This window comes from Barbus barbus, assembly GCF_936440315.1.
Source record: "Barbus barbus genome assembly, chromosome: 39".
NCBI lineage: Eukaryota > Metazoa > Chordata > Actinopteri > Cypriniformes > Cyprinidae > Barbus > Barbus barbus.
This window is the reverse complement of record NC_136717.1, coordinates 27,203,448-27,228,662: the sequence shown is the minus strand read 5'-3', so window position 1 is coordinate 27,228,662 and position 25,215 is coordinate 27,203,448. Positions and strand designations below refer to the sequence as shown.

At 37.6% G+C, this 25,215-nt stretch overlaps 1 protein-coding gene across 2 annotated transcripts; it reads left to right on the top strand.

Annotated features, from left to right (window-relative positions):
- The first annotated feature begins 606 nt into the window (after positions 1 to 606).
- Positions 607 to 24,016, top strand: LOC306858617 (transcription factor ETV6-like). 2 transcript variants are annotated; one of them, XM_079399232.1, is made up of 8 exons: positions 607 to 1,111; positions 3,812 to 3,938; positions 17,040 to 17,204; positions 18,743 to 18,874; positions 20,664 to 21,137; positions 22,522 to 22,664; positions 23,106 to 23,206; positions 23,539 to 24,016. In XM_079399232.1, exons 1-8 carry the CDS (start codon positions 953 to 955, stop codon positions 23,639 to 23,641), a joined length of 1,404 nt encoding a protein of 467 aa, XP_079255358.1. In that variant the 5' UTR covers positions 607 to 952; the 3' UTR covers positions 23,642 to 24,016. The 2 variants fall into 2 exon arrangements, with proteins under 2 accessions (XP_079255358.1, XP_079255357.1); XM_079399231.1 differs by having other exon boundaries at positions 622 to 1,111; positions 3,809 to 3,938.
- The last annotated feature ends 1,199 nt before the right edge of the window (positions 24,017 to 25,215 follow it).

Below are 25,215 nucleotides of genomic sequence, written 5' to 3'. Positions count from 1 at the left end.
GTGGCCTAATGGTTAGAGAGTTGGACTTGTAACCTGAAGGTCGTGGGTTCGAGTCTCAGGTCCGGCAGGGATTGTAGGTGGGGGGAGTGAATAACCAACACTGTCTCCACCTCAATACCACGACTGAGGTGAGACCCTTGAGCAAGGCACCGGACCCCCAACTGCTCCCTGGGCCCCGCAGCAATAGCTGCCCACTGCTCCGGGTGTGTGTTCACTACTGAGTGTACACTTGGATGGGTTAAATGCAGAGCACAGATTCAGAGTATGGGTCACCACTTCCCTTTCCCTTTTGTATGTATACATTTATATGGAAGCCAAACCAAACATGCCATATATAGACAGAGACAGACAGACAGACAGATAGATAGATAGATGGCATGTTTGGTTAGCCTATATGTACTCTTCCTATTGTTTTTAGTTCTAAATAAAAAAAGTAAAAATAATAAAATAAAAAGTCAAACATTGTAAATACTGTAAATAAGATCACATGATCATATCATTGCGCTTCTGTAGGTTTATATTATGGCTGGATTATTAAACGCTCGCGCAGAATAAAGCATTTCTGGCGCATGTTTTGCAGAATAATATTGTGAAATATTGTGAGCTGATTCCGGATTTGACGCGGCGCCGCAGAAGCGTTGCGATAACGCGGCGCGCTGATCCGGTGTCCGTTCAAACAGGCCGCCGTTCACCGCGCCTGACGGACGCAACGCCCACCGCGCTGATTTCCTGCGTCGCGTTTCCCTTTAAGGCGCAGCGCGCTGCCTGGAATTCACGTCACTTCGCCGCGAAGCGTCCGGATCAATGAGGTTCCGCGCTGCGTCGCGCTCCTGCGAGCGACGCTTCCAGGAAGGTGTTAACCATCGCGCTGCCGCAATGTAGCGCCTGCTTGCGTCTTTCCAAACAAGAACACGGAGAAGTTGAAGAATTCCGCGCGGGGCGAGGCCAATGGATGCGCGAGCGCGTTAAAATCGCCTGCGCGTCGCGAGGGGAACATTATTATCCAGGCGCTTTATTTCGCGGAAGAACAAGGGAGAGGAAAGTGGAAACAGAAGAACTTCCTGAATTTCAACGAGACATGTCCGATTCCCCCTCGCAGGTCATTATTAAGGTAATTCTGCCTTTTCTTTCTCGTCTCGGATGATAACGCGGAAGGTGGGATGCGCGCGCGTTTGACGCCGATCATCTGTTGCGTTGAGTTGCTCGCTTGTGACTTCATTTGCGCGATGCACGCGATTCGCGGTGGCGTTTAAACGATTCACGCGTTCCCTGGAGCCATCAGTGGGAAAAGTTCACAAGCGAGTTTGAGAACGAGTTCTGGAGGACTTTAACCTGGTCTGGAAGCGGCAGCAACACAATAACATTAGTTTGCAGGTTATTTAGTAACACGGAGCGAGATGTTATCAGCGCTGCTCTTTGACCGTTTCCTTATGGCACCTTAATAGTGAGCGATCACGTCCTTCAGTGGCTTCGCGCGCTGTTGCTCGTGCGTTTATTTGTTGTACTTGCAGTGAAGCGTCACACCTGGCCTACAGTGGTTGCTGGTCCTGTAGGCACTGTCAGCGTGTTTGGAGATGCACGTTATAAGCAAACCATTCATTCATGAGTGTTTCATTTTTTTTAAAATAGTTTGGACTTTGTAGCGTTTAATCAAAATGGATCTTCCAGTGAAACTTTAGTCTGCTGATGTGTGCAGGACTTTTCCAATCATTTAGTGTTTTTAAGCTCCGCCCCTGGCAGTGCCACGCCCACACCTCAACATCCAATCAGCAACTGATGCACAGAACCAGGTCCCGCCCCACAGTTTTTCTTGTTCGATAACCCGTTACTATCTTTTTTTTTCAGTTATGTCTTAAGTAGATGTTATGTCATATTTTTGCGTAATAATGATGTTGTCACTAAAATGTTTTTGGTTACTGCGAAATAATGTTTATAATTATATTAATGACATTTTCTCATAATTGCGACATTTTTTTTATTTTGTTAAAAACTATATACATTTATTATAATAGCCAGGTAGTGTGTCGTTAAAACAATATTGTCTCGTAAAAATGGCATTTTCTCGTAATAACATGAATAATATTGTTTTGTTCATAATAATGAGATAATGTTGTTTTTGTTAGAATGGCGTTTTCTCATAATAATGAGAGGTCATGTTGAAAACAAATGTTTTTTCGCAATAGCGAGATTTTTGTTAAAATGAAGTGTTTTGTCGCTAAAACAAATTTCTTTGTAATAAAAATATTTTTTGTCATTTTAGCAATATATGTTCTCGTAGTAAGGAGATATGTCTCACTTGTAATCGCGAGATAATGTATCGTTATTGTAATATTTTCAATTTAAAACATAATTTTCTTGTAATAATGAGATGTTAGGCCTACGTCATTAAAAACAGTTTTTTTTATAGTAAAGAGATAACGTGTCTTTAAAACAATTAATTTTCTCGTTATAGCATCATAAGTCTTTCCGTTGATGTACATCACAATATGGATTCGCCGCTTTCATTAATCATGACTTCACAGCATCTGATTGATAGTTGTATTCATCGCTGTATTACTGGTGCACCTTATACCTTATTTTATGCTTCTAATAATAATAATAATGAGCGTTTTTAATGCAAACCTGATGTGTTTGGGATTTGCATGTTTTGCGCTCCATCTCCAGGTGTTCCCGTGACCGCCGAGAGCTTTCTGACAGTTGTAGAAACGCTCCGGTAGAGCAGCTTTGTTCAATGCAGCCGCATGCAAATGAGCCAATATTGCTTTTGAATCTGCATGCTTTCATTTGCACACGGTGCTGGACATGATGATGGCGTTTGAGGAAGTTTACAGAGAACCGCTCTGTGCTTCCCGGCTCTCGGCTTTACTCTGGAAATTTCAGTTCTCCGTGTGGAATCTACCGTAGCCCTATATGGACCGAGAGGCAATCAGCAGGAGACTGGACCAGAGAGCAGCAGCTGAAGAACACTCAAATGTCTTTGCTTTCCCTTCAAGGGCCGAGCATCATCAGCTCTCGCATTAATCATATTCACACTATTGTGCAATACAGAAGTCAGCTGCTTCCGCTCTCTTACGATCAAAACGAGGCGGATAGTGAGTCCAGGTGCTGATGCATCTGCATGACCTCTGCGTGACCTTTGACCTGTCTGCGGGGTCACCGAGCGTCAGTGAGCAGCTTCACGTGTCTCTCTGTGTTCGTTCTGAACAAAACAGCTCTGAAGGAAATTCAGGACTTTATTACTGTTTCCTCGTGCTTGTTGATCGAGTGTGTGTGTGAGTGAGAGAGTGTGTGTGTGTGTGTGTGTGTGAGAGAGAGAGAGAGTGTGTGTGTGTGTGTGTGTGAGAGAGAGAGAGAGAGAGTGTGTGTGTGTGTGTGTGTGTGAGAGAGAGAGTGAGAGTGTGTGTGTGTGAGAGAGAGAGTGAGAGTGTGTGAGAGAGAGAGAGTGAGAGTGTGTGTGTGTGTGTGAGATCACACTGCAAAAAATTATTTTCTTATTTAGATTTTTTGTCTTGGGGGTAAGAAATAAACTTATGCCAAATCTTATTTTTCTTACCCCACTGGCAGATTATTTTGCTTGTTTCAAGCAAAAACGCATTTAATTTTGACTAGTTTTTTTCTGAAAACAAGACAATTATTTTCACTTGTCTAGAAAATCCTTCTTGGTTTAAGAATTTTTGTATATTTTGGCTGGAAACAAGACAAAAAAATCTAAGTAAGAAAAGCATTTTTTGCAGTGCAGCAGTACAAGCACTCTGTTAGTGTGTCTGTAGTAACCCGTGTGTGTGTGTGTGTGTGTGTGTGTGTTCAGCAGGAGAGGAGTGTTTTCAGTCCGTCCGCCAGCCCGTTGCCAAATTCCACTTCCTCTCCCGGCCATGTCCCGCCCTCTTCAGCCAACGCCAGGACAGAAGAGGAACCAACCAGACTGCCTGCACACCTGCGTGAGTGACACACACACACACACACACACACACACACACACACACACACACCTCGACAAACAGACAAAACTCACCTGGAAAGAGTGACTAACACACACATACCTCTTACATGCTCTATGCAACAACCTGAGACTCACACTCACACACACACACACTCTCTCTCTCTCACACACACACACACACACACACTTTTGTTCTAGCATGCTGCACTGGTTGAGTTTGACGTCACTGAACACACTCAAGCTGAGGCAGCTTCAGACCGGCCCTTCTGCCACAACACAAAACCCAACCGTCAGGATTCGACTCAAAGCACAAAGCCTGTGATTTCATTAAATATATGCACCGCATGATTCAGAGTCAAGCTCAGTTTGCTTTTTTTATTTTACATGATAGATAGATAGATAGATAGATAGAACTTCTCAGTATTATTTGTTTATATAATTATTATTATTATTATTATTATATATCAATAATATATAACAAACTTTTGGCCAAATTGTGCAGCCCTACAAATAAGCACAACCAACCTTGAATTTTAGTAGTAATTATGTTTTATATTTAAATGTATTTAATTTTTATTTAGTTTGTTTATTTCTTTATTATTATATTATTATTTTTAATTTGTGTATATATATATATATATATATATTAGTCAAACAAAAAATGATTCAGAGACTAGATATATTTTTTTGCTAGTGTGTGCAGGACACTACACATTATTATGTAAGTGAGGATCGCAAAATAAAGTAAACTGACCTATTATACCCAAAAATTCTTCATACAGTGGAGTTCCAGTAAAATTAATTTAAAAAACAAATGGGGAGCAAAAATGATTCAGACACTTTGACCTGATCATGATTTGTTTAAGCAAATTGCTTTTTCCACCACAGACCGAACAAAATGAAGCATTTCTTGGTGATTGTTTGAGCTAAATTGGTTTTATCTAATTATGTTCTTAAATTTAACATCTGACAGCTTCAACCCAATTCATTACTTACCTTTCTATCAAAGTTATCTGATATTATCAAGATCAATTTATTCTGACAGTTTACTCTGTCATGTTTTATTACCATTTTCTAAACTATAGTGAATAAACTGTAATAATGTGAGAAATGTTGAAGGTGTCTGAATAAATTTTGGTTTGGCTATATATATATATTAGGGGTGGCACGGTTCGCGGAAAAAAACCGAACCGCACGGTTCTCCACACACGGTTCGGCACGCGCTAGGACCGCGGTTCAACTTAATTCTGACAATGCATGTGGTTTGTTATAAATAACAAGTAAAACAAATAGGGTTCGGCTAATGTATGTTTCTATTAATAGATGCGCATTCTGGCCTCCCAGTACATTACAACAACAGCGATGAGAAAGAAAAAAAAAAATAAGTGGACAAATCATTCACTCGTTCAATGCGAGTGCCGTATGCTGGAATATGAGCATTTATTCCGTCATCACCCGGGTGCTGATAGCGCGCGCACACAGGTGAGACCTGAACAGCACACGTTGATATCGGTGTTTAAATTAAAGTCATGTAAGCTCTGCCAGTTCAAACATTTAAGAGCCAGAGGACGCGAGCTCGCGCGCGCAGTGAGAAGATTTGTGCGTGCGCTCATCAGAAGCGTGCAAACCTGCGCGCTTCAGAACGCGGGCAAATATGAAGCTCTCTCTGAAATTGTGTTTGAATGGATAAATTCACACAAAATTCTGTCAAAATGCCCGTCTTGGTAAGTATCCTATAGCAGATATAGCCGGCTGAGCGTACAGTATCAGTGCTTTCTCTTAAAGTGACAGCACTTTCTTAATATTAAATAAACAGCAACAACAAATAAATCACTCACTGCTCTTGATTGAATCGCTTTTGTAACTTTAATAAAGAGTAATCTTTAATTTATACAGTCAAATATGCAATGTTCTTTTACCTTTGATTACTTTATTCAATTTATAAAAAAAAAAAACTGAAAATCACTGATTATTTTATTTGTATCTTTACACTATTGTATTTTTATTTGTGCTGTTGCTTGTAGTTTATTCTTATGTTCTTTATTGTTATTTGACAGTATAGTGTTTCCCTAAACATGCCGAACCGTACCGAAATCTTATCGAACCGTGACCCCCGAACCGAGGTACGTACCGAACCGTGACATCTGTGTACCGTGCCACCCCTAATATATATATATACACACACACACACATACGTGTGTGTGTGAGAGAGTGAGTGAGCGTCTGGCGCAGCGGCAGGTCTGGACGCATCTCGCTCGGATCAGGGTGGAGCTAACAGGATCCCATCAATATTTAACCCATCTGTTTGACATGCGTGTCCTCGTTACAGGCTGCTGGACTCCATCCAAGTTACTTATAAACCCAGCTATTGGTTGGATTCCACTTCCTGTCTGAATCCTGCTAATCCAAGTTCATCTAGACGAGTTTATCTAGTCTGATGCACAACACACACAAAAATGAGTCAAATGATATAAGCTTTTTTTTAGGGTCGATGTAAAGCAGATATATGTGCTATCACAATATTTAATTAATGAAATAAACATATTAATTTATATTTATTATTACAGTTTTTCTTGATTGCTAAAACACTAAAACCAGGCTTTTGAACTAAAATTATTATTATAATTTTTTTTTAAAAAGCACCCATTCCCCTAAACTATACACACTATTCCCCTGCTTCGACACGTCAGATTTGGTGAACTGTTACTGCAAAACTCTACACACAAATCCCTTCGTTTCTCAGTGCTTACACCATGTGGTCGACCGATATTGTTTTTTTTTTTGACAGCCGATGCCGATATCTTGGAAAGCAGGGTGACCGATATATATAGCCAATTCATATTTAAGAAATTTGAAAACGGATTAAAAAATTAATTTGTAAAATAAACATACTTTAGATGACAAAGTATTTTTCACAAATAAATATTTAATAAAAATATAATTAAAAAGGTCGTAAACACTGTAAGGGCACTAGTATTCTGGGAAGGTGTGTGCATTGGGAATCATATTGTTCAAATAAAGCCAAGGTAACCGTGAAAATGACATGAATATGACAGTGGGCAAATGCATAAAGCACAGCATAATTATAAATCACGAGTTTAATGTTTAAACTAGCATTCAATTCGCGCTGAGAACAGACGATCATGCATTATACAACTGCACACTTCACAAGATCTCACAACTGGATTCGACTAAGTCTGCAAGGTTTGTGAAATTAAATGTCCGTCAGTCATTCAAAGATTTGTTTAAATGATATAAATGCATATTTGCTGAATGCCGACATCAAACGCGAAAGTATTATAATGTTTGCCTTTCTGCTACTAATAATATAAAAACAAAAGTTATAATACTTCTTGTATACATTTCAATCCCTTTGTTTAACCGTCTATCTGATTATTAGACAGACTTCTGTCCGTATTAGACGGAACTGTTAACGAGGGAGAATGTGAGCGCTGTGTGCTCGTCAAAATAAGAGTCCTGTCTCGAACGCATCAGTCAAATTGGCAGATGCCGATATTTAAAAAATGCCAAATATCGGCCGATATCGGCTTTGGCGGTTGACCATTACTTACACCATGTGGTCATTTAGACAGTACTAGCATTCGATATTGTTCACCCAAGTCTGCACGGTTTGAGCTCAATTAGTACACAATTACCCGAGTGGAAACACGGAGTCAAAATGTATCACACACCAGTCAGAACCTTCGATGGAGATAAAAGGGTCAAAGTCAGCTTACAGTGTTTCTCAGAGGCTTTGGTGCATTTCTCAGATCAGAAATGAAATTCTCTTGTGCACATCATGAAAGCAGTTTCTCGTTCTTTTGAACAAGTTGCGATTGCTTTAGTGCATTCATGCAATTGATTATGTACATTTGTCTCCGGTTTCCTATGTTATCAGTTACTATTGTCATGTTGCTCAAAATCTATTATATAGTATTCTCTGTGCTATATCTTCCCCCTCAAAACATCTGATCATTAGTTCATCGTATGAATCATTACAGTAAATGCAAAATGGTTGATCTATAGTTGTCATGAACTGTCACGCATATTTTCTACACGCCTCTATTAGACTTTGTATAAAGTTGCCATGAATTGTTCAAGTGAATCTTGACTTTCAGTAATGAAGAGAATATAGATCAACCAATCACAAACCAGTTCTCTGAAATGTATCTCATGAACCTTCAATGGTAAAGCATATATAGACCGAGAACAACACAAGAGTTATACATTCTGACAATGGACTTTCTCATTTTTATTTTCGCCTTTGTGCACATTTTCTTTTAAATTTCACAATGATGTTGTAACATGTTTTTTTTGGTCAGACCACTAGTAAAAGTGTAACTGTGAATCATATCCAGTCTTTTACAATCAATATCCCACATACAGTAATGAGTAAATTTGTACTTTTGAAAGGATATATGGCATACATGAGGTTAAGGACACCACAGGTGAGGAGGAGAAGAGAGTAGAGAAAGAAATGAAGGAAGAGGAAGAGTAGGAGGTGGAGAAGGAGGACGACAACATGGAAGAGGAATGGGAAGGACAAGACAAGCAGTCTCAGATATTTTAGTTGATGTGTGTCAGGGTTGGATCAGGGCCAGAGTCAGTACAGCCTGATGTTGAAGAGGTTCTTTGGCTTGTCCCAGACCACAGACGGGATACTGGGGCAGAATAATTATTTTAGTAGTTGTTTGCTGTATTGTACCGTACTCTACAGCACATTAAATTAAGGAATAAATCATTTGGGGAGCACCTCAGGCAACACTTAATACCGGTTTTTGTGTCATTGTTTTGAATGGATCTCATCAGACTGTGTCGTAGTGTGTGTGTGTTTGACTGTTTGTGTGTCATGTCTGAGAGCAAAGTCTGGTTTTTCAGCAAGATTGAGTTGTTTTGAGTGGAGAGCTTCATTTTGACCTGAATATATGAAGTTTGGGGAATTGAGCTAGAAGTTATAGATTTGTGTTTAGAGTCTCGCTAAAAAAAGGCATAATTTCAAAAATTGTTTACGCTATCAAGAAAAACTAATTACAGTTTTTTTTTTTCAATGCTTGCATGCACACATTTTCAAAACTTGCCTTATTTTTTTTAAACAACTCTACACACAAATCCAAGAATTGCACACAAAATCTTATCTCCTGCAAAATGAAGCACTGCATTCAAAATATCACAAACACATTTGCCATAATATTAATTCCTGTTAGATTTGTGTGTGTTGCATAAAGAACTGTGTGTTGTGTTTTATGAAATTGAGTCATAATTAATTTACACAATATTTTCTAAAATTACTACAAATTGATCATTTAAAAATGATTTGAATCTGTAAAAATTTAAATTTAAATTCTGATATCGCTTGAACACTAAAGATGAGCAGCTGACGATATCAAGCTGTGATCTGATTGGCTGATTTATTGGAAACACAGTTGATGTGAATTTTTGGGAAAACACTGAATCAATTGAACTCACAATTTTGATTGATTTTTGCAAATTCAGAATGATTTCAGAATTCGATTTGATTCTGTAATTAAGCCCATTCATAGAATTTCCTTCAGTAATTCACATAAGTAAATGTTTATTTTTTAAGAGTGTGTGTGTGTGTGTGTATGTTTAATTTATATATTATAATTACATATTAAAAATAACTATTGTTATGTATTATAATTATTTAAAGTATTTACTTTAACTATAAAACTATAAATACATTTTTATATTTAAAATATATATTTTTACAGTTTTAAATCAATTCTTGATTTGAACAAATGATTCTCGATTAAAAAATCCATGTTTCAAGACTGACGCAAGCTAAAAGTTGAGTTTCTGTTCTCACACGTCTGCAGCTTCATGTTAGTCATTCTTTATGCTGTTATGAAATGGACTTTGATTTTTATTTTTGGTTTACAGAAAGTGCTAGAGATGTAGTAATGTTGGTAAATCTCTGATGCGTTTATGGATGTACTGAGCGCTCAAACTCTCTTACCTGCATTAGACTGGAGAGAGAGGGAGAGAGAGGGCGAGAGATTGAGAGAGAGAGAGAGAGGGACAGAGAGAGAGACTGAGAGAGAGGGCGAGAGAGAGAGAGAGAGAGAGAGAGATTGAGAGAGAGAGAGAGAGAGAGATTGAGAGAGAGGGACAGAGAGAGAGAGGGGGCGAGAGAGAGATTGAGAGAGAGGGCGAGAGAGAGAGAGAGAGAGAGGGAGGGAAAAATGACAGGAACTTCCGAGAAGCTCTTGGCTGGAGGCGGCTCTGTTTTCCTGACACTGATCGAATCGCCTGTTTTCGTGTGTGTGTGTGTAATCATGTTATTGCCTCAGTCCTCTGTGTGTGTGTGTGTGGTCTGAGACTCGAGAACAAACCGCCATCAGTCTCGCATTCATGATGAATTTGTCCGGGGGAAGGAAGGAAGATCGAGAAAAAAAAAAAATGGAAAGAAGGAAATTGCGGAGTGGGCAGAAATGCTGCTCCTTGGTTTCCTGTAGAGGAAGTGTGTGTGTGTGTGTGTGTGTGTGTTTCATCATCATCATCATTGTCAGGTTCTTGTTCTGGCTCTTTGTGTTTCATCATTCACTGATTGAACGTTGAGCCTCAAAGACACGTGAAGATTTACTGAATAATTTAATCAGACTGATGACAGACAGACAGGTGTGTGTGTGTGTGTGTGTGTGTGTGTGTGTGCGTGCGCGCGCGCGTTTGTGTGGAGGATGATGGGATAGAAACTCACAAACTCTGTTCATACATGACCAGTAAAACCAGCAGCGCATCACTAACCAGTGAGAGAGGGAATCAGATATATATAATATATATATATATATATATATATATATATATATATATATATATATATATATATATATATATATATATATATATACATACAGTGGTGCAAATAAGTATTCGATACACTGACGATTTTTACACTTAGAAAGAACGGAGAGATCTGTAATTTTCATCGTAGGTACACCTCAACTGTGAGAGACGGAATATATTTTAAAAAATCCAGAAAATCACATTGTATGATTTTTAAATAATTAACTTCCATTTTATTGCATGAAATAAGTATTTGATCACCTACCAACCAGCAAGAATTCTGGCTCTCACAGAACTGCTGGTTTGTCTTTAAGAAGCCCTCCTATCCTCCACTCATTACCTGTATTAATTGCACCTATTTGAACTCGTTACCTGTATAAAAGACACCTGTTCACACACTCAATCAATCAGACTCCTACCTCTCCACTATGGGCAAGACCAAAGAGCTGTCTAAGGACACTAGGGACAAAATTGTAGACCTGCACAAGGCTGGGATGGGCTACAGGACGATAGGCAAACAGCTTGGTGAGAAGGTAACAACTGGTGGCGCAATTATTAGAAAATGGAAGAAATTCAAGATGACTGTCAATCTCCCTCGGACTGGAGCTCCATGCAAGATCTGGCCTCGTGGAGTATCAATGATCCTGAGAAAGGTGAGGGATCAGCCTAGAACTACACGGGAGGACCTGGTCAATGACCTGAAGAGAGCTGGGACCACAGTCTCAATGGTTACCATTAGTAACACTACACCGTCATGGATTACAATCCTGCAGCGCGCGCAAGGTCCCCTCGCTCAAGCCAGCACATGTCCAGGCCCGTCTGAAGTTTGCCAAAGACCATCTGGATGATCCAGAGGAGGCATGGGAGAAGGTCATGTGGTCAGATGAGACCAAAATATAACTTTTTGTTATAAACTCCACTCGTCGTGTTTGGAGGAAGAAGAAGGATGAGTACAATCCCAAGAACACCATCCCAACCGTGAAGCATGGGGGTGGAAACATCATGCTTTGGGGGTGCTTTTCTGCAAAGGGGACAGGACGACTGCACCGTATTGAGGGGAGGATGGATGGGGCCATGTATCGCGAGATTTTGGGCAACAACCTCCTTCCCTCAGTAAGAGCATTGAAGATGGGTCGTGGCTGGGTCTTCCAGCATGACAATGACCCCAAACACACAGCAAGGGCAACTAAGGAGTCGCTCCGTAAGAAGCATTTCAAGGTCCTGGAGTGGCCTAGCCAGTGTCCAGACCTGAACCCAATAGAAAATCTATGGAGGGAGCTGAAACTCTGTGTTGCCTAGCGACAGCCCCAAAACCTGAAAGATCTGGAGAAGATCTGTATGGAGGAGTGGGCCAAAATCCCTGCTGCAGTGTGTGCAAACCTGCTCAAGAACTACAGGAAACCTCTGACCTCTGTAATTGTGAACAAAGGTTTCTGTGCCAAATATTAAGTTCTATTTTTCTATTGTATCAAATACATATTTCATGCAATAAAATGGAAATTAATTATTTAAAAATCATACAATGTGATTTTCTGGATTTTTAAAAATATATTCTGTCTCTCACAGTTGAGGTGTACCTTCGATGAAAATTACAGATCTCTCCATTCTTTGTAAGTGGGGAAAACTTGAAAAATCGGCAGTGTATCAGATACTTATTTGCCCCACTGTATATAGTTAAAGTACAAACATAATACATTATATTTATAATAACTAATATATATATATATATAATACAGATTGTTTTATTTTCTATTATATATCTATTATTTTCTATTGTCTGTATTTTCTAATATTAGGACAGTGTACTTTTTTTTTTTTTTTTTTTTTTTTTCTTTTTTTTTTTTGTGGCATTTTCGTGACAATGAAACATTTAAGTTTCTATTATCATTAGTGAAATGCTAAATATTTATTTTGTTAAATATATTTTAATGTTTTGAGATTTAACATGCTAGTAAATATTTATTCATTATTTTAGTTACGGTGTATTAATTATCAATATTTTATATTTAAATTAATAAATATGATTAACTAATATATACTTATTATTATTATTATTATTATTATTATACCAGTATATTAAATTTAAATATATAAACAAGTATTTCACCTTTTATTATAAGAATGGGGACTTTATTTGTTTGTCTTTCTATTCATTCATTCATTATTTTTAGTGCTGTCAGAATGATGATTAACATGTTTTCTTGTCATGAAAAAAATCCCACTGCAAAAAATGTCTGAACAATTAATGCTAGTGCTGCAAACAGCCTTCATTTTTCTTTGTGCAAAACAGATTCCTTTTTTTTTTTTTTTTTTTTTTCTTCTCGGGGAAATGTGAGTGATTTTTCTCTCTCACTCTCTTTCTCTTTTGCGCTCTCTCTCTCTCTCTCTCTCTCTCTCTCTCTCTCTCTCTCTCTTTTGCTCTCTCTTTTGCTCTCTCTCTCTCTCTCTCTCTCTCACATACATACATACATACATACATACATACACACACACACACACACACACACACACACACACACACTCTGGAGTGTTTAGAGACATTAGAAACCCAACGGTCAAATGCTGAAGCTCAAAGACTCATGGAGGACTGTTTACATGCATTTACATTCACAGGTAACTGCTGTGTGTGTGCGCGTGCATTTTGTGACAAACAGGTATTACAAGGTGAAGGTGACTTTTCAGGACATTGACCCATGTCCCCACTTTTCAAAAACAAACGTGTGAGTGAGTGAGTGTGTGTGTGTGTGTGTGTGTGTGTGGGGCTGTAGTGTGTGTGTGTGTGTGTGAGTGAGAGAGTGTGTGTGGGGCTGTAGTGTGTGTGTGTGTGTGTGTGAGTGAGAGAGTGTGTGTGTGGGGCTGTAGTGTGTGAGTGTGTGTTTGAGAGTGTTTACTCAAGCACACACACGCTCTTTCAGTGGGGAAATTTCCTGCGCTGGAAGCTGCTCTCATCCTGAGGAATTTCCTGTGTGGGCAGACAGCACTTCCTGCAGGCCGTGTTTTTCTGAAAGGGAAGCTGTTCTCATGCCAGCGTCTCTTCCTGTTCTCAACCGTCTCGTCTCCACACTCAGCCAGTGTTCGCTCGCAGTCGCTCTCGTGTGTTTGCTGTGTCTGATCTTTGATCGCTCGTGTGCTTGAATATAAGACGATCTGCCGGGATCTCTGTGTTTCCTCCTGCTCTGTTTCCTGCTCCGGTTTAATGATTAAAGCTCGTTATGAAAGAGCTGCTTGACTTCTGTAATGTGAGCCGGTGTTTCTGAGATTGAGTGCGTTTATTAGCGCCGCAGGACTTGATTTTCTCCAGAATGAACTGATGAATGGATGAATGAGAGGGATTGATGATGTCAGATGAAGACGAATGTGGTTTCAGAGGTGAAGTGATATATACTTATCAGTAAATTATATGTATTTAGAGTTTATCATTTTTATTTAGTTTTTATTATATTTTGTTTTTATAAGTATAAAATGATAGATAAATAAATATGAAAATAATACATAAGTAAATAATAAATATTAAAAAGAATGATTTTGTTTTTGTGTCTGTTTAAAATGCAAATAAATGATTAAATTATTGTATAATTGTTATATTATTATTGTATATTAAATTATTGATGCATTATACATGCATAATAAATAAATGTTACAATAACGCATACCAAAAATTATATTGCATTGTATATATTTTATATGCAAATATAAAAAAACTAATGAATTGAATAATAATTAGTAAATGCAAAATATATTTATTAAATAAAATAATACTAATTTTATTATATTAACTTATTTATTTAATATTAATTTAGATTTTAATGATATATAATGCATATAAATAATGAATAGAAACAAATAGTTATACGTAAACTTATATTATATTGTATGTATTTTATTATAAAATAGTTAATAAATGTGTTTCTTAAAATAAAATAAGTCTAATTGTGTTATGCTGTATTAACTTATTGTTTTATTTTATATTCATTTAGATTTTTATTATATATCATGCATATAAATAATTAATAGAAATGAATAAAATCTAATATAAATGATATGTATTTTTATAATAAATAATAAAATGTAAATAAAATCTGTGTGTGTAAAAATGAAAGTGGTTTCAGAGATGGAGTGGGTTTTATGTTCTGATGAAAGGCTATGAAGACCAGCATTGATTTCTGTAGACTAATATCAGTTTAGTTTGAGTTTTGATTTCATGTTGACTGTAATGTTCCTCTTGTGCTGCTGTTTATAATCCTCAGCATCACCGCAGAGTGCCTGTTCCTGATTTCCTGTGTGTGTGTGTTTGACTTCCTGTCAGGGTGTGTTGTGGGAAGTCAAGTTGGCATTGTCCCGGGTAACGGTCTCTGTGGGAGCAGATGCTGAGACGCACAGCAGATTTCAGTGAGCTCCTGTGACCGTCACATGACCTTTGACCTTAAGATCAGATCTGCAGACATGAGTGTGTTTATATAGCACACACTCACGTGCACACACTCTCTCTCACACACACACACACACACACACACACTCACGCGCACTCACACTCACTCACGTGCACACATTCTCTCACACACACACACTCTCACTCCTGAGATCCAGAAGGCAGTGGTTTAGTTTAGGATCGTGTCGGACCGGTTGAGTGACAGACGAGGGCGTGTGAATCTTGGGACTCGTTTAGTCTGATCTGAAGCTGTTTTCATTTGATTCTGCTTTATAAACCAGAACAGAACAGACAGAAAACACGGAGAGAGGGAAAGATGCTCATGAAAAATGTAAAAATAAATCTTTTACCTGGTCAAAATCAGCTGCTGTGACGTGTGTGATGCTGTTAGATGAAGAGTTGCATTGTAAATAGTTTGCTTGCACATCATGTGTGTTATGAAGATAATAAAAGCTCGTATGAGGAAACATGCGTTACTGCTGATAACAAACACCAGCACTGCCACAAACACACACCAGTGTCATTATACTGGATAATACTGACATTTGGGATCAGTACGATTTTTTGTTTTTGAAAGAAGTCTCTTCTGCTCACCAGGGCTGCGTTTATTTTGTCAAAAATACAGTAAAAATTGTGAAATATTATTCTAATGTAAAACAGCTGTTTTCTATGTGAATATGTGTTAAACTGTAATGTATTTCTGTGATCTGCAGCTGTATTTTCAGCATCATTACTGCAGTCTTCAGTGTCACATGATCTTCAGAAATCATAATAATATACTGATTTACTGCTCAACAAACATTTCTGACTATCATCAATGTTAAAAACATTAATATTTTTGTGGAAACCATGAACAGCACTTATTTGAAATAGAAATCTACTGTAACATTAGAAATGTCTGTTACTGTAACTTTTGATCAGTTTAATGAGTCATTGATGAATAAAAGTATTAATTTCTTTCAATAAAGGAAATAAAATGACTGATCCCAAACTTTTGAACGGCAGTATATATCTATATATCTCTGCGTGTGTATATAGTATAATCTATATCATTTATTTAACTTTTTTATTAATTATAATGGCAGCACTACCACTGCTAACACATTGGCATTATTATAGTATTATTTAATATTATAGTTTTTATTCATATTTATTTGTATGAATATAAATATATGAAATATATATGAAATGGCTTTTATTTAAATATTTTCACTCTTTATTTTTCTTTATTTTATTTAAAAAATTTTTTTTTGTGTATATATACAAAGTTCTAGCATGAAACTCTAGATGGCGCTGTCTAATAGATTAACTCAATATGACATAATGACATGATTATCACATGGCACAGCTGATTGGTTCTCTTCTGTATCGGTAGCCAATGAGCTCGCTGCTCAACATTTAAATATTTGTCTAATGCTTGCTGTAGCAGTTGCAGCGCACTTCAGAAACCCTCCACCTTCCCCAGCTCCACCTGTATAGATCTGCTATTGGGGTTATTCATACCTGTATGTTATATGTGCAGCAGCAGTATTTCTTACATGCTCACAGCAGCATGATGTGGATGTATTGGCAGTAGCCAATTTCACACACATTCATGAACATGAGTGCAGCTTTATTCCCATCAGCGGAGCAGGCTGAGCGCAGGGGCTGATGGGAAGGTTCTGGCGCATGCAGTCATGCAGATGTTTGAGTTTGTATGTTTTTCTCACGCTGAACCACAAGCACACATGTGTCTCATCTGTTATCTGTGCTCTCTCATTCTGATGCAGCAGTGTGTGTGTGTGTGTGTGTGAGAGAGAGTGTGTGTGTTGTGTTCATATGATCTGGTGTGTAACTGTGTGTGTGTGTGTGTGTGTGTGTGTGCAGGGATGCAGCCGGTGTTCTGGAGCCGTGAGGATGTGTGTCAGTGGCTGCGCTGGGCTGAGAGAGAGTTCGCTCTGCGGCCGATATCCAGCGCCAGCTTCCAGATGAACGGGAAAGCCCTGCTGCTGCTCACCAAAGAGGACTTCAGATACCGCTCTCCTCACTCAGGTGACACACACACACACACACACAATTAACAAAATAAGACAACAACACTGTGATCCCATGAAGCATTGCAAATGGTATAAAGTTTACATAGATTGTATTGAAAATTATAAATAATAATTAAAAATATGTATAATATTTTAGCATTATTTATAATTATATACAATTATATTTTTTATTTAATATTAAGTTTTAATTCTTAGTTTTAATTTTAATTTTATTGTCTGCTTTTGTCATTTTTATTATATAAATATATATATATAAAATTTATATATAATAAAAAGTATGTTTTTTGAATTTTTAAAAAAAATATATATAAAATATTAAAAATAATAATATAAATATGTATAATGTTATTATTTTTAGATATTTCAATTAAATTAGTTAATTTCTTTGTATTGTGCTTTTGTCATTTTTTTATTATTTTGTATTATGATTTATAATTTCTAATAATATTACGTAATATTTAGGATCAATATATTTTAAGTTTATTGAAAAATATACATACACGCACGTGTGTGTTTGCACTCACTGCAACTGTTTTTGTTTGAAGGGGGGTTAATTTTTGCACAGCATGTAAACATGATTAATTTAAAAAATAAGTTAAAATAATGCAAACTGCTGGCTCAAAAGTATAAACCACTCATTGATATCCTCAGAGCTCACAACGGCTCTGTCTTTACGCTTTGAGTTTTTCTTTGTGGAGAGAATGCATTTCTGTTGTTCTCTGATCATCCGCTGCATTACACACACACAGCAGCACATGAGACGGAGTCACAGGAGGGAGGATTGTGGGTAAAAGTGTTTAATCTGGACTGAAACAGGGCTGTTTCTGTGCTCTGTCACTAGAGGAAGTTGAAAGTTGGGTAAACGGCCGATAAGGAAGTGCTGGTGCGCAATAGAGCCGCAACGGTCACCTGCTCGAACCAGGAGTTTCCCTCCAGTGAACAAACTAACCAGAAACTGAGAACTGAGATGCCTGTGAGCGTGTGTGTGTGTGTGTGTGTGAGAGAGAGTGTGTGTGTGTGTGTGTGAGAGTGTGTGTGTGTGGACATCTTTTTTGAGAATCATTTCCTTGAAGTTCTTTCAGGAAGCTCTTTAAAATAGGATGCACAATTTTCATGAGACAACATGAAGACTGACGACTTCCTTCAGATGATTTAGAGCGTGGCTTTTTATTTTTATTTATTTTATTTTTAATTAATTTGTTTATTAATTGATTTATTGTTCATTTACTTTATTTACTTCATAAAATCACGTTTATTTTATTAATTTTAATTTTATTCATGTATTTGAGTCATTAGTATAACTAATGTAATAACTTAGTATAAATTTAATTTAGTTTTTCATTTATTCATTCAGTTAAATATTTATTTTGTTTACTATTATTTTTTCATTTTTATTTTGCAGATGTCAGGTGTGGGGCATTGCACAGTTTCAGATGCATGATCACGCAGCAGTGTATTGAAGACGTGTGTGTGTGTGTGTGTGTGTGTGTGTGTGTGTGTGTGTGTGTGTGTGTGTGTGTTGTTGATTGACAGGTGATGTTCTGTACGAGCTCCTGCAGCACATTCTGAAGCAGAGAAAGCCTCACTCGCTCTCATCGCTGTTCTTTCCCATCGGCTCCTTCCACTCGCTGAACGACGCACCGCTGCAGACGCACAAACTCGAAGGTGAGCTGCTCTTCTTCTGCTTCCAGGAGCGATTGTTTAGGCTGAAAACACTGCTGTTTAACACGATCCCAGAGGAAGTGCCTGTCTGGAATGCTGACAGAGAAACCGGTCTGACGAGGAAGCGCTGCTGTAGTTAATCAGCCGTTTGACGAGTAAAAGAGACCAACAACAGGAATATATGAGAAGTCTTCCTGAAAGAAGATCGCATGCGTCACATGATGCATGTAAACACATGTTCACCCTCAGCAGAGTCATGTCAGAACATCACAGAAGATCTCCAGAATCTGAAGGAAGGTCTCTGGGATCCTCTTGTGGTGCAGATGTGAACAGCAGGCACTTCTGCAAAAACCAGATCACACACAGATATTTTATACATTAAAAGTGTCATTTATAATGTTACAAAACATTTCTACTTCAAAAAAAGCTGTTCTTTTGAACTTTCAATTAACATGTGAATTTTTCATGACACATTCTCAACAAAAATATTATTTAAAACATAAAGCACTTAAAATCTAAAATTTACATAATTTGCAATAATTTACTTAAAATATTTTGATATGTTAAGATTGTTTTTTAAATAAGGTTTTGAAAACAACATATTTAATACACTCTTGTTGAAAAGTTATTATGAGGTAGATGTGTTCACACACTTTCACATGGTGTTTGAACTGAAATGTGTTGGCAGTGAATTTTGCATCTGGTGACCCCCCTTTAAAGGATAAGTTCGCTTTCCTGATCATTTACTCACCCCCGTGTCATCCAAGATGTTCATGTCTTTCTTTCTTCAATCGCAAAGAAATTTAGTTGTTTTGAGGAAAACAGTCCAGGAGTTTTCTCCATATAGTGGACTTCAATGGTGGCCAACGACTTGAACGTCCAAAATACAGTTTCAGTGCAGCTTCAAAGAGCTCTACACGATCCCAGCCGAGGAATAAGGGTCTTATATAGTGAAACGATCACTCATTTACTAAAAATCTCGTTCAGGGGGGTAAAATACGCATGTTTGGTGGGGTTCCCCTGGTAAAATTGGCATTTCAAGGGCTCAATATCATGTTTTTGATGTCACTTCAACCCGCGGCAACAGCCCAAATCAACACTGCCTCTAACGTGTTAGTCTTTGAATATGCCAAGCAGTCCATTAGTGACCTCTCCTGGACTGGTTTATACAATCCTTTACAACAGAGAACAGAGAAAGCTAGTGCACTGATCTCAAAGTGTGGTGCGCAGAGGAATCACTGAATTAAATATAAATTCAAGTTAAAACACTTTTAAAATGTTTGCTAGGTGATGCCTGTTCATTTTTTTTTTTTGGATCAAGTACTGTATATTTTTTACTTAAGTACAGTAGTTTTTTTTTTTTTTTTACGTAAGTACAGTACAGTTTTTATTGAACTTTTAGGTACAGTAGGCTACATTTTAATGTAATAATTTCAGTTTTTTATGCACCTGTATGTAAGCACAGTGCAGTGTTAATGTTCAAACTGTATTTACAATGTTTAAAAAGTGGCCGACAATAATAAATATTCGTATTAGGAATAAAACTGCCTCGTTTTTGAACCGTGCAGAGCTGTAGCTGAATAATTCGGCCTACGCTGCTGTATTTTAATGTTGCTCATTATGGTGGTACTTGGAGAGCCACATATTTTCTGAGGTGGTACTTGGTGTAAAAACAGTTTGAGAACCACTGAGCTAGTGTTAGAGGTCTTTTTATATATTTATATACTTTCATATTTTTATATCAGCTGTTCATGTTAATCTGATGTTGGCTGTCTCTCTCTCTGTGTGTCAGAAACGGTACGCCGGCCGCCGCGCGCCGCAGACACTCATTCCCTGCATCCGCCGACCATCGAGCTGCGCCATCGCTCACGCTCGCCCCATCATCTGCCCACGCCGCTGCGCTCTGCCGAGGACCTCCAGCAGGCGTCCGCACAGCTGCCCGACAGCAACCACCACCTGCCGGACGACGTGTATCCGCTGTCCGTGTCTCCGTCCGCGGGTAACGGCCACTGTGTGCTTCAGGAGGAGCCGCCGCGCGTCATCCAGCTCATGCCCAGCACCATCATGCACCCGCTGCTGAGCCCCGACTTCAGGCACGGACGCGGCACGCCTCAGGAGAACGGCCGCGAGGTCAAAGTTCAAGCGCACTTCACCCATCAGACGCCTCTCCAGCTCCCCCTGCAGGACGAGCGTCACTACCGCAATCACATCATCATGCCTGTCTCTCCGCCAGAGGAGCAGGCCACGCCCATCGGCCGCATCGCAGGTGAGACCCCGCCCCCCTCTGCTGATTGGTCAATGCTGGCTGATACATAGAGACAGATACATAGATGCAAACTCCTCACCTTTCAGTGGCTATGTTTCCATGGTCATCAGTAATCTAATTATTTACCTTATTCTGAATAAGACTATTATAATTAAGGTTTTTACATTTAGAATATTCCTTTCATGTTCCTTATGTAAGTGAGGATAGCAAAATAAAGTAAACTGTGACATATTATACCCAAAAAATCTTCATAAAGTGGACTACCAGTAAAATTTGGGATCAAAAATTTGAGCTGAGCATGTTTTGCTGAAGTGTTTTTCTTTAATTGCTAATGTGATCTTTTTCCACCACAGACTGAACACAATGAAGCACTGCTTGGTGATTGGTTGAGCTAAATTGGCTTTATCTGTCTGTGTTCTTAAATTTAACATCTGACAGCTATTCAACCCAATTCATTACATACCTTTCTATCAAAGTTATCTGACATTATCAAGATCAATTTGTTCTGACACAGTTTAAAGGGGACCTATTATGCCCCTTTTTACAATAAGTCTCTGATGTCCCCAGAGCATATATGTGAAGTTTTAGCTCAAAATACCTTACAGATCATTTTTATAGCTTGTTTAAAATTGCCACTTTTATGATATTCAACAAAACGCGCTGTTTTTGTTTCTTTCCCTTTAAATGCAAATGAGCTGTTGCTCCCGGAGAAGAGGGCGGAGCTTCAAGATCTCAAGCTCTGGCAATACCAGGCTAGCCTTTGCAAATAAACACTCCACTATTAGTTTATAAGGTTTAACAACAGTACAGTTTAATATTGTACTAATTTACTGAGGTTGCATCTTTCTTCATTTACAAAAATTATGATAATTTGGTGGATAATTTAAAATGAATCACCTATATTCTGACGTAAAATTAACGATTACTTGAGGGCGCTCTACGACCATTATCATCTTATCTGAGCGCAAAACGCTGCTCGGGAGAGTTTCAAGATACTAAAAATAATAAATACATAAAATTATGACCTTGTTAATGTGTATTTATATTTGTTGACAGTATTTTAATAGTAGGGTATTTAATGATTATGAACATAGAAGCATTACAAAACAAATGAATGATATACCATCGATGAAACAACAAAGCTGACTCAGTCATTTTGAGTGTTACTGCTTTTAATATTATTTTCTAAAGTAAGGTACATGTAATATAGAAGTACATACTGTATGTGACGACACAACTCCAAGTATCACGTGCAGTGTAGCCTACAGTAGGACTATCAGTCCTTCCTAATATAGTGCACTTAACTTCCATACACTATATAGGGATTAGTGAACGAGTGAGCGATTAGGGAACAGCTCGTGATTGTGATTGTGTTGTGTGTCAGACTGCAGGCTCCTGTGGGATTACGTCTATCAGCTGCTGTCGGACAGTCGCTATGAAAACTACATCCGCTGGGAGGACCGCGATACCAAAGTCTTCCGCATCGTGGACCCCAACGGCCTGGCCCGTCTGTGGGGAAACCATAAGGTACCAGACGCCCAGAAAACCTGCCGAATAATAACAATATAAATTAAATTAAATATCAAAATGAAAATAAAATCATTAGAGTAAATTAAACAAAATTAAAATTAAGTTTAATTATAAATTTAAATAGTATTTACTATTAAAGATAACAGTATATTAACTATTACATTAAATTTAATAAATTCAAAAAATAACATCAAAATGAATTAAAATAAAATTATTAAAACCGTTTATTACAAATGAAATAATAATAATAAATTTAATTAAACATTAAAATAAATCAATAGCATAAGTTAAATGAACTAAAATCAATTAAAATAAAGTTTAATTACAAATTTAAATAAATTATCAAATATAAAAATAATATATTAAATATATATTATTCCTGAGCTGAAATGCATCAGGATCTGTTGACATTAATGTTGTGATGTGTTGCTCACACAGAACAGGACCAACATGACGTATGAGAAGATGTCACGGGCGCTGAGACACTACTACAAACTCAACATCATCAGGAAGGAGCCGGGACAGAGACTGCTGTTCAGGTCAGTCAGGAGTGTGTGTGTGTGTTTATATACCGGTGGGGACTTAAACCTGAATACACACAGACTCATGGGGACTTGTGTCACGGTGGGAACCTAAATTGAGGTCCCCACGGGTAAACAAGCTTATAAATCACACAGAATGAAGTTTTTTTGAAAATCTAAAAATGCACAAAGTCTCCTGTGAGGGCTAGGTTTAGGTGTAGGGTTGGTGTAGGGCAATAGCACATACAGTTTGTACAGTATAAAAACCATTACGCCTATGGAGAGTCCCCATAAACCACAAAAACCAACGTGTGTGTGTGTGTGTGTGTGTGTGTGTGTGCGCGCTGCAGGTTCATGAAGACCCCAGATGAGATCATGAGTGGGCAGACGGATCGTATGGAGCACCTGGAGTCGGACACAGATGATCAGATCTATGTGAAGGAGGAGTGCTGAGCCGAGCCGCTCCACAGCATGAACTTTTAAAGCCACAGATGCCTCGGTCGGTCCGCCTGACCTTTGACCTCTGTGTGACCTCCAGATCACGGAGGGTCTGCACTGCGCTGCTCTCAATCTGTCAAAGCCCATCCTACTCGCTGTTTTTTAGTCTTATACTTAAGCAAACTTCACGGTGACAATCATTTTAATGACAAACGATGCTCTTTGTTCAAATCAGATCTAGAAATTGTTGGTGCAGCTTTTTTTTCTCTTTGGTAAGTATATTGTACGAAGACCTGTTGTGATTTATATAAACATGGGATTACTAGAATGCTGGTGAAAATGTGATTCAATTCAACAATAAATTTTACTAAGTGACAGGTATGTTTACTGAATTTGTTTTGTCCATTTATTTGCATACTATATATATATATATATATATATATATATATATATATATATATATATATATATTTCATTTGCAAAAACAGATAACTCCGTTTTTAACTATTTTCAAAAATCATGTTTTTTCATTGTGCATTCCAATTAATCTCAATCAAACTGCAGTTGGGTTATTTTGATTTAAGTAAAAATAACAAAAATAAACAATAAAACAATAAAAACATGATAACATAATAAAAAACATGATTTTTGAAAATAAAGTTATCTCTTTTGCAAATAAACTCATTTTATATATATATATGTATGAATGTATGTTTTTTTTATTAATGCATTAGTAATATATTATTTTTTGTGCTAAGCTAATTTCAGTCATTGAAGTGAACCACACAAGTTATGCCACTTTAAGTGCGTTTCAAAGTGAATAATGTTTCTTAGGAAGCACATTTGATCTGTTCCTCCAAACATCAACACGTGAAGAGAGCCAACAACGTTTCAATACAAAATTCATTACATTTTTCAAATTAAGGATTTTTTGGATTGTTTTGATTTAAATTTATTTAAAATGTTTTATTTTACAGATTTTATTTATTGGTTATTTAACTTTATTTATTTGATTGATGTATTAATTGTGCAGTACTACCAAAGAAATCTCTAAACATATTCACTGTATTCTGAGAAAGTTTACTAAAGTAAAGGAGACATTGAGAAGTTATTGAGTCACTGTAATCAAACACTTTAACTTTATTAACTCACATTATGTACACCATGATGGTAAACAAACAAACCAAAAAGAACAGGGTGTTAATAAACAGCTAGTTAGTGGTTTGTCAGTAGGGATCGAGGATAAGCTGATGCTAATGTTCATTGTGGTTTGTTTATAACGCAGCTGCTGTTGCATCACAGTCAACTAATGAATACTCGAAATAAAACGACACTGCTCAGACAGTCATTTTATACAGGGAGTTTTTAAGGTAAACGCTTCCTGGTTTACCTAAACAAAGCCTTATTTTTGATTTGAAACTCTTTTAGTGAAAATAAGCGGTATTAGCATGCAGGATCAGACGCGACCGCACGATGGCGCCACACGCACACACAAACAGTACAGTACAGATGCAGTATGAGGCGCCACGTAGGCAGGGTCAATGCAGCTAGCTATCAGGAGATTTTGGAGCACTTCATGCTTCCATCTG

What these genes read in the sequence shown, in the direction of transcription:
- LOC306858617 (XM_079399231.1), top strand. Translation starts at nt 953, where the DNA reads ATGCGCGAGCGCGTTAAAATCGCCTGCGCGTCGCGAGGGGAACATTAT. An exon ending in CCTCGCAGGTCATTATTAAG is followed by an intron (nt 1,112 to 3,808) that starts GTAATTCTGCCT and finishes GTGTGTGTTCAG; the next exon opens with CAGGAGAGGAGTGTTTTCAG. An exon ending in GCAGACGCACAAACTCGAAG is followed by an intron (nt 18,875 to 20,663) that starts GTGAGCTGCTCT and finishes TCTGTGTGTCAG; the next exon opens with AAACGGTACGCCGGCCGCCG.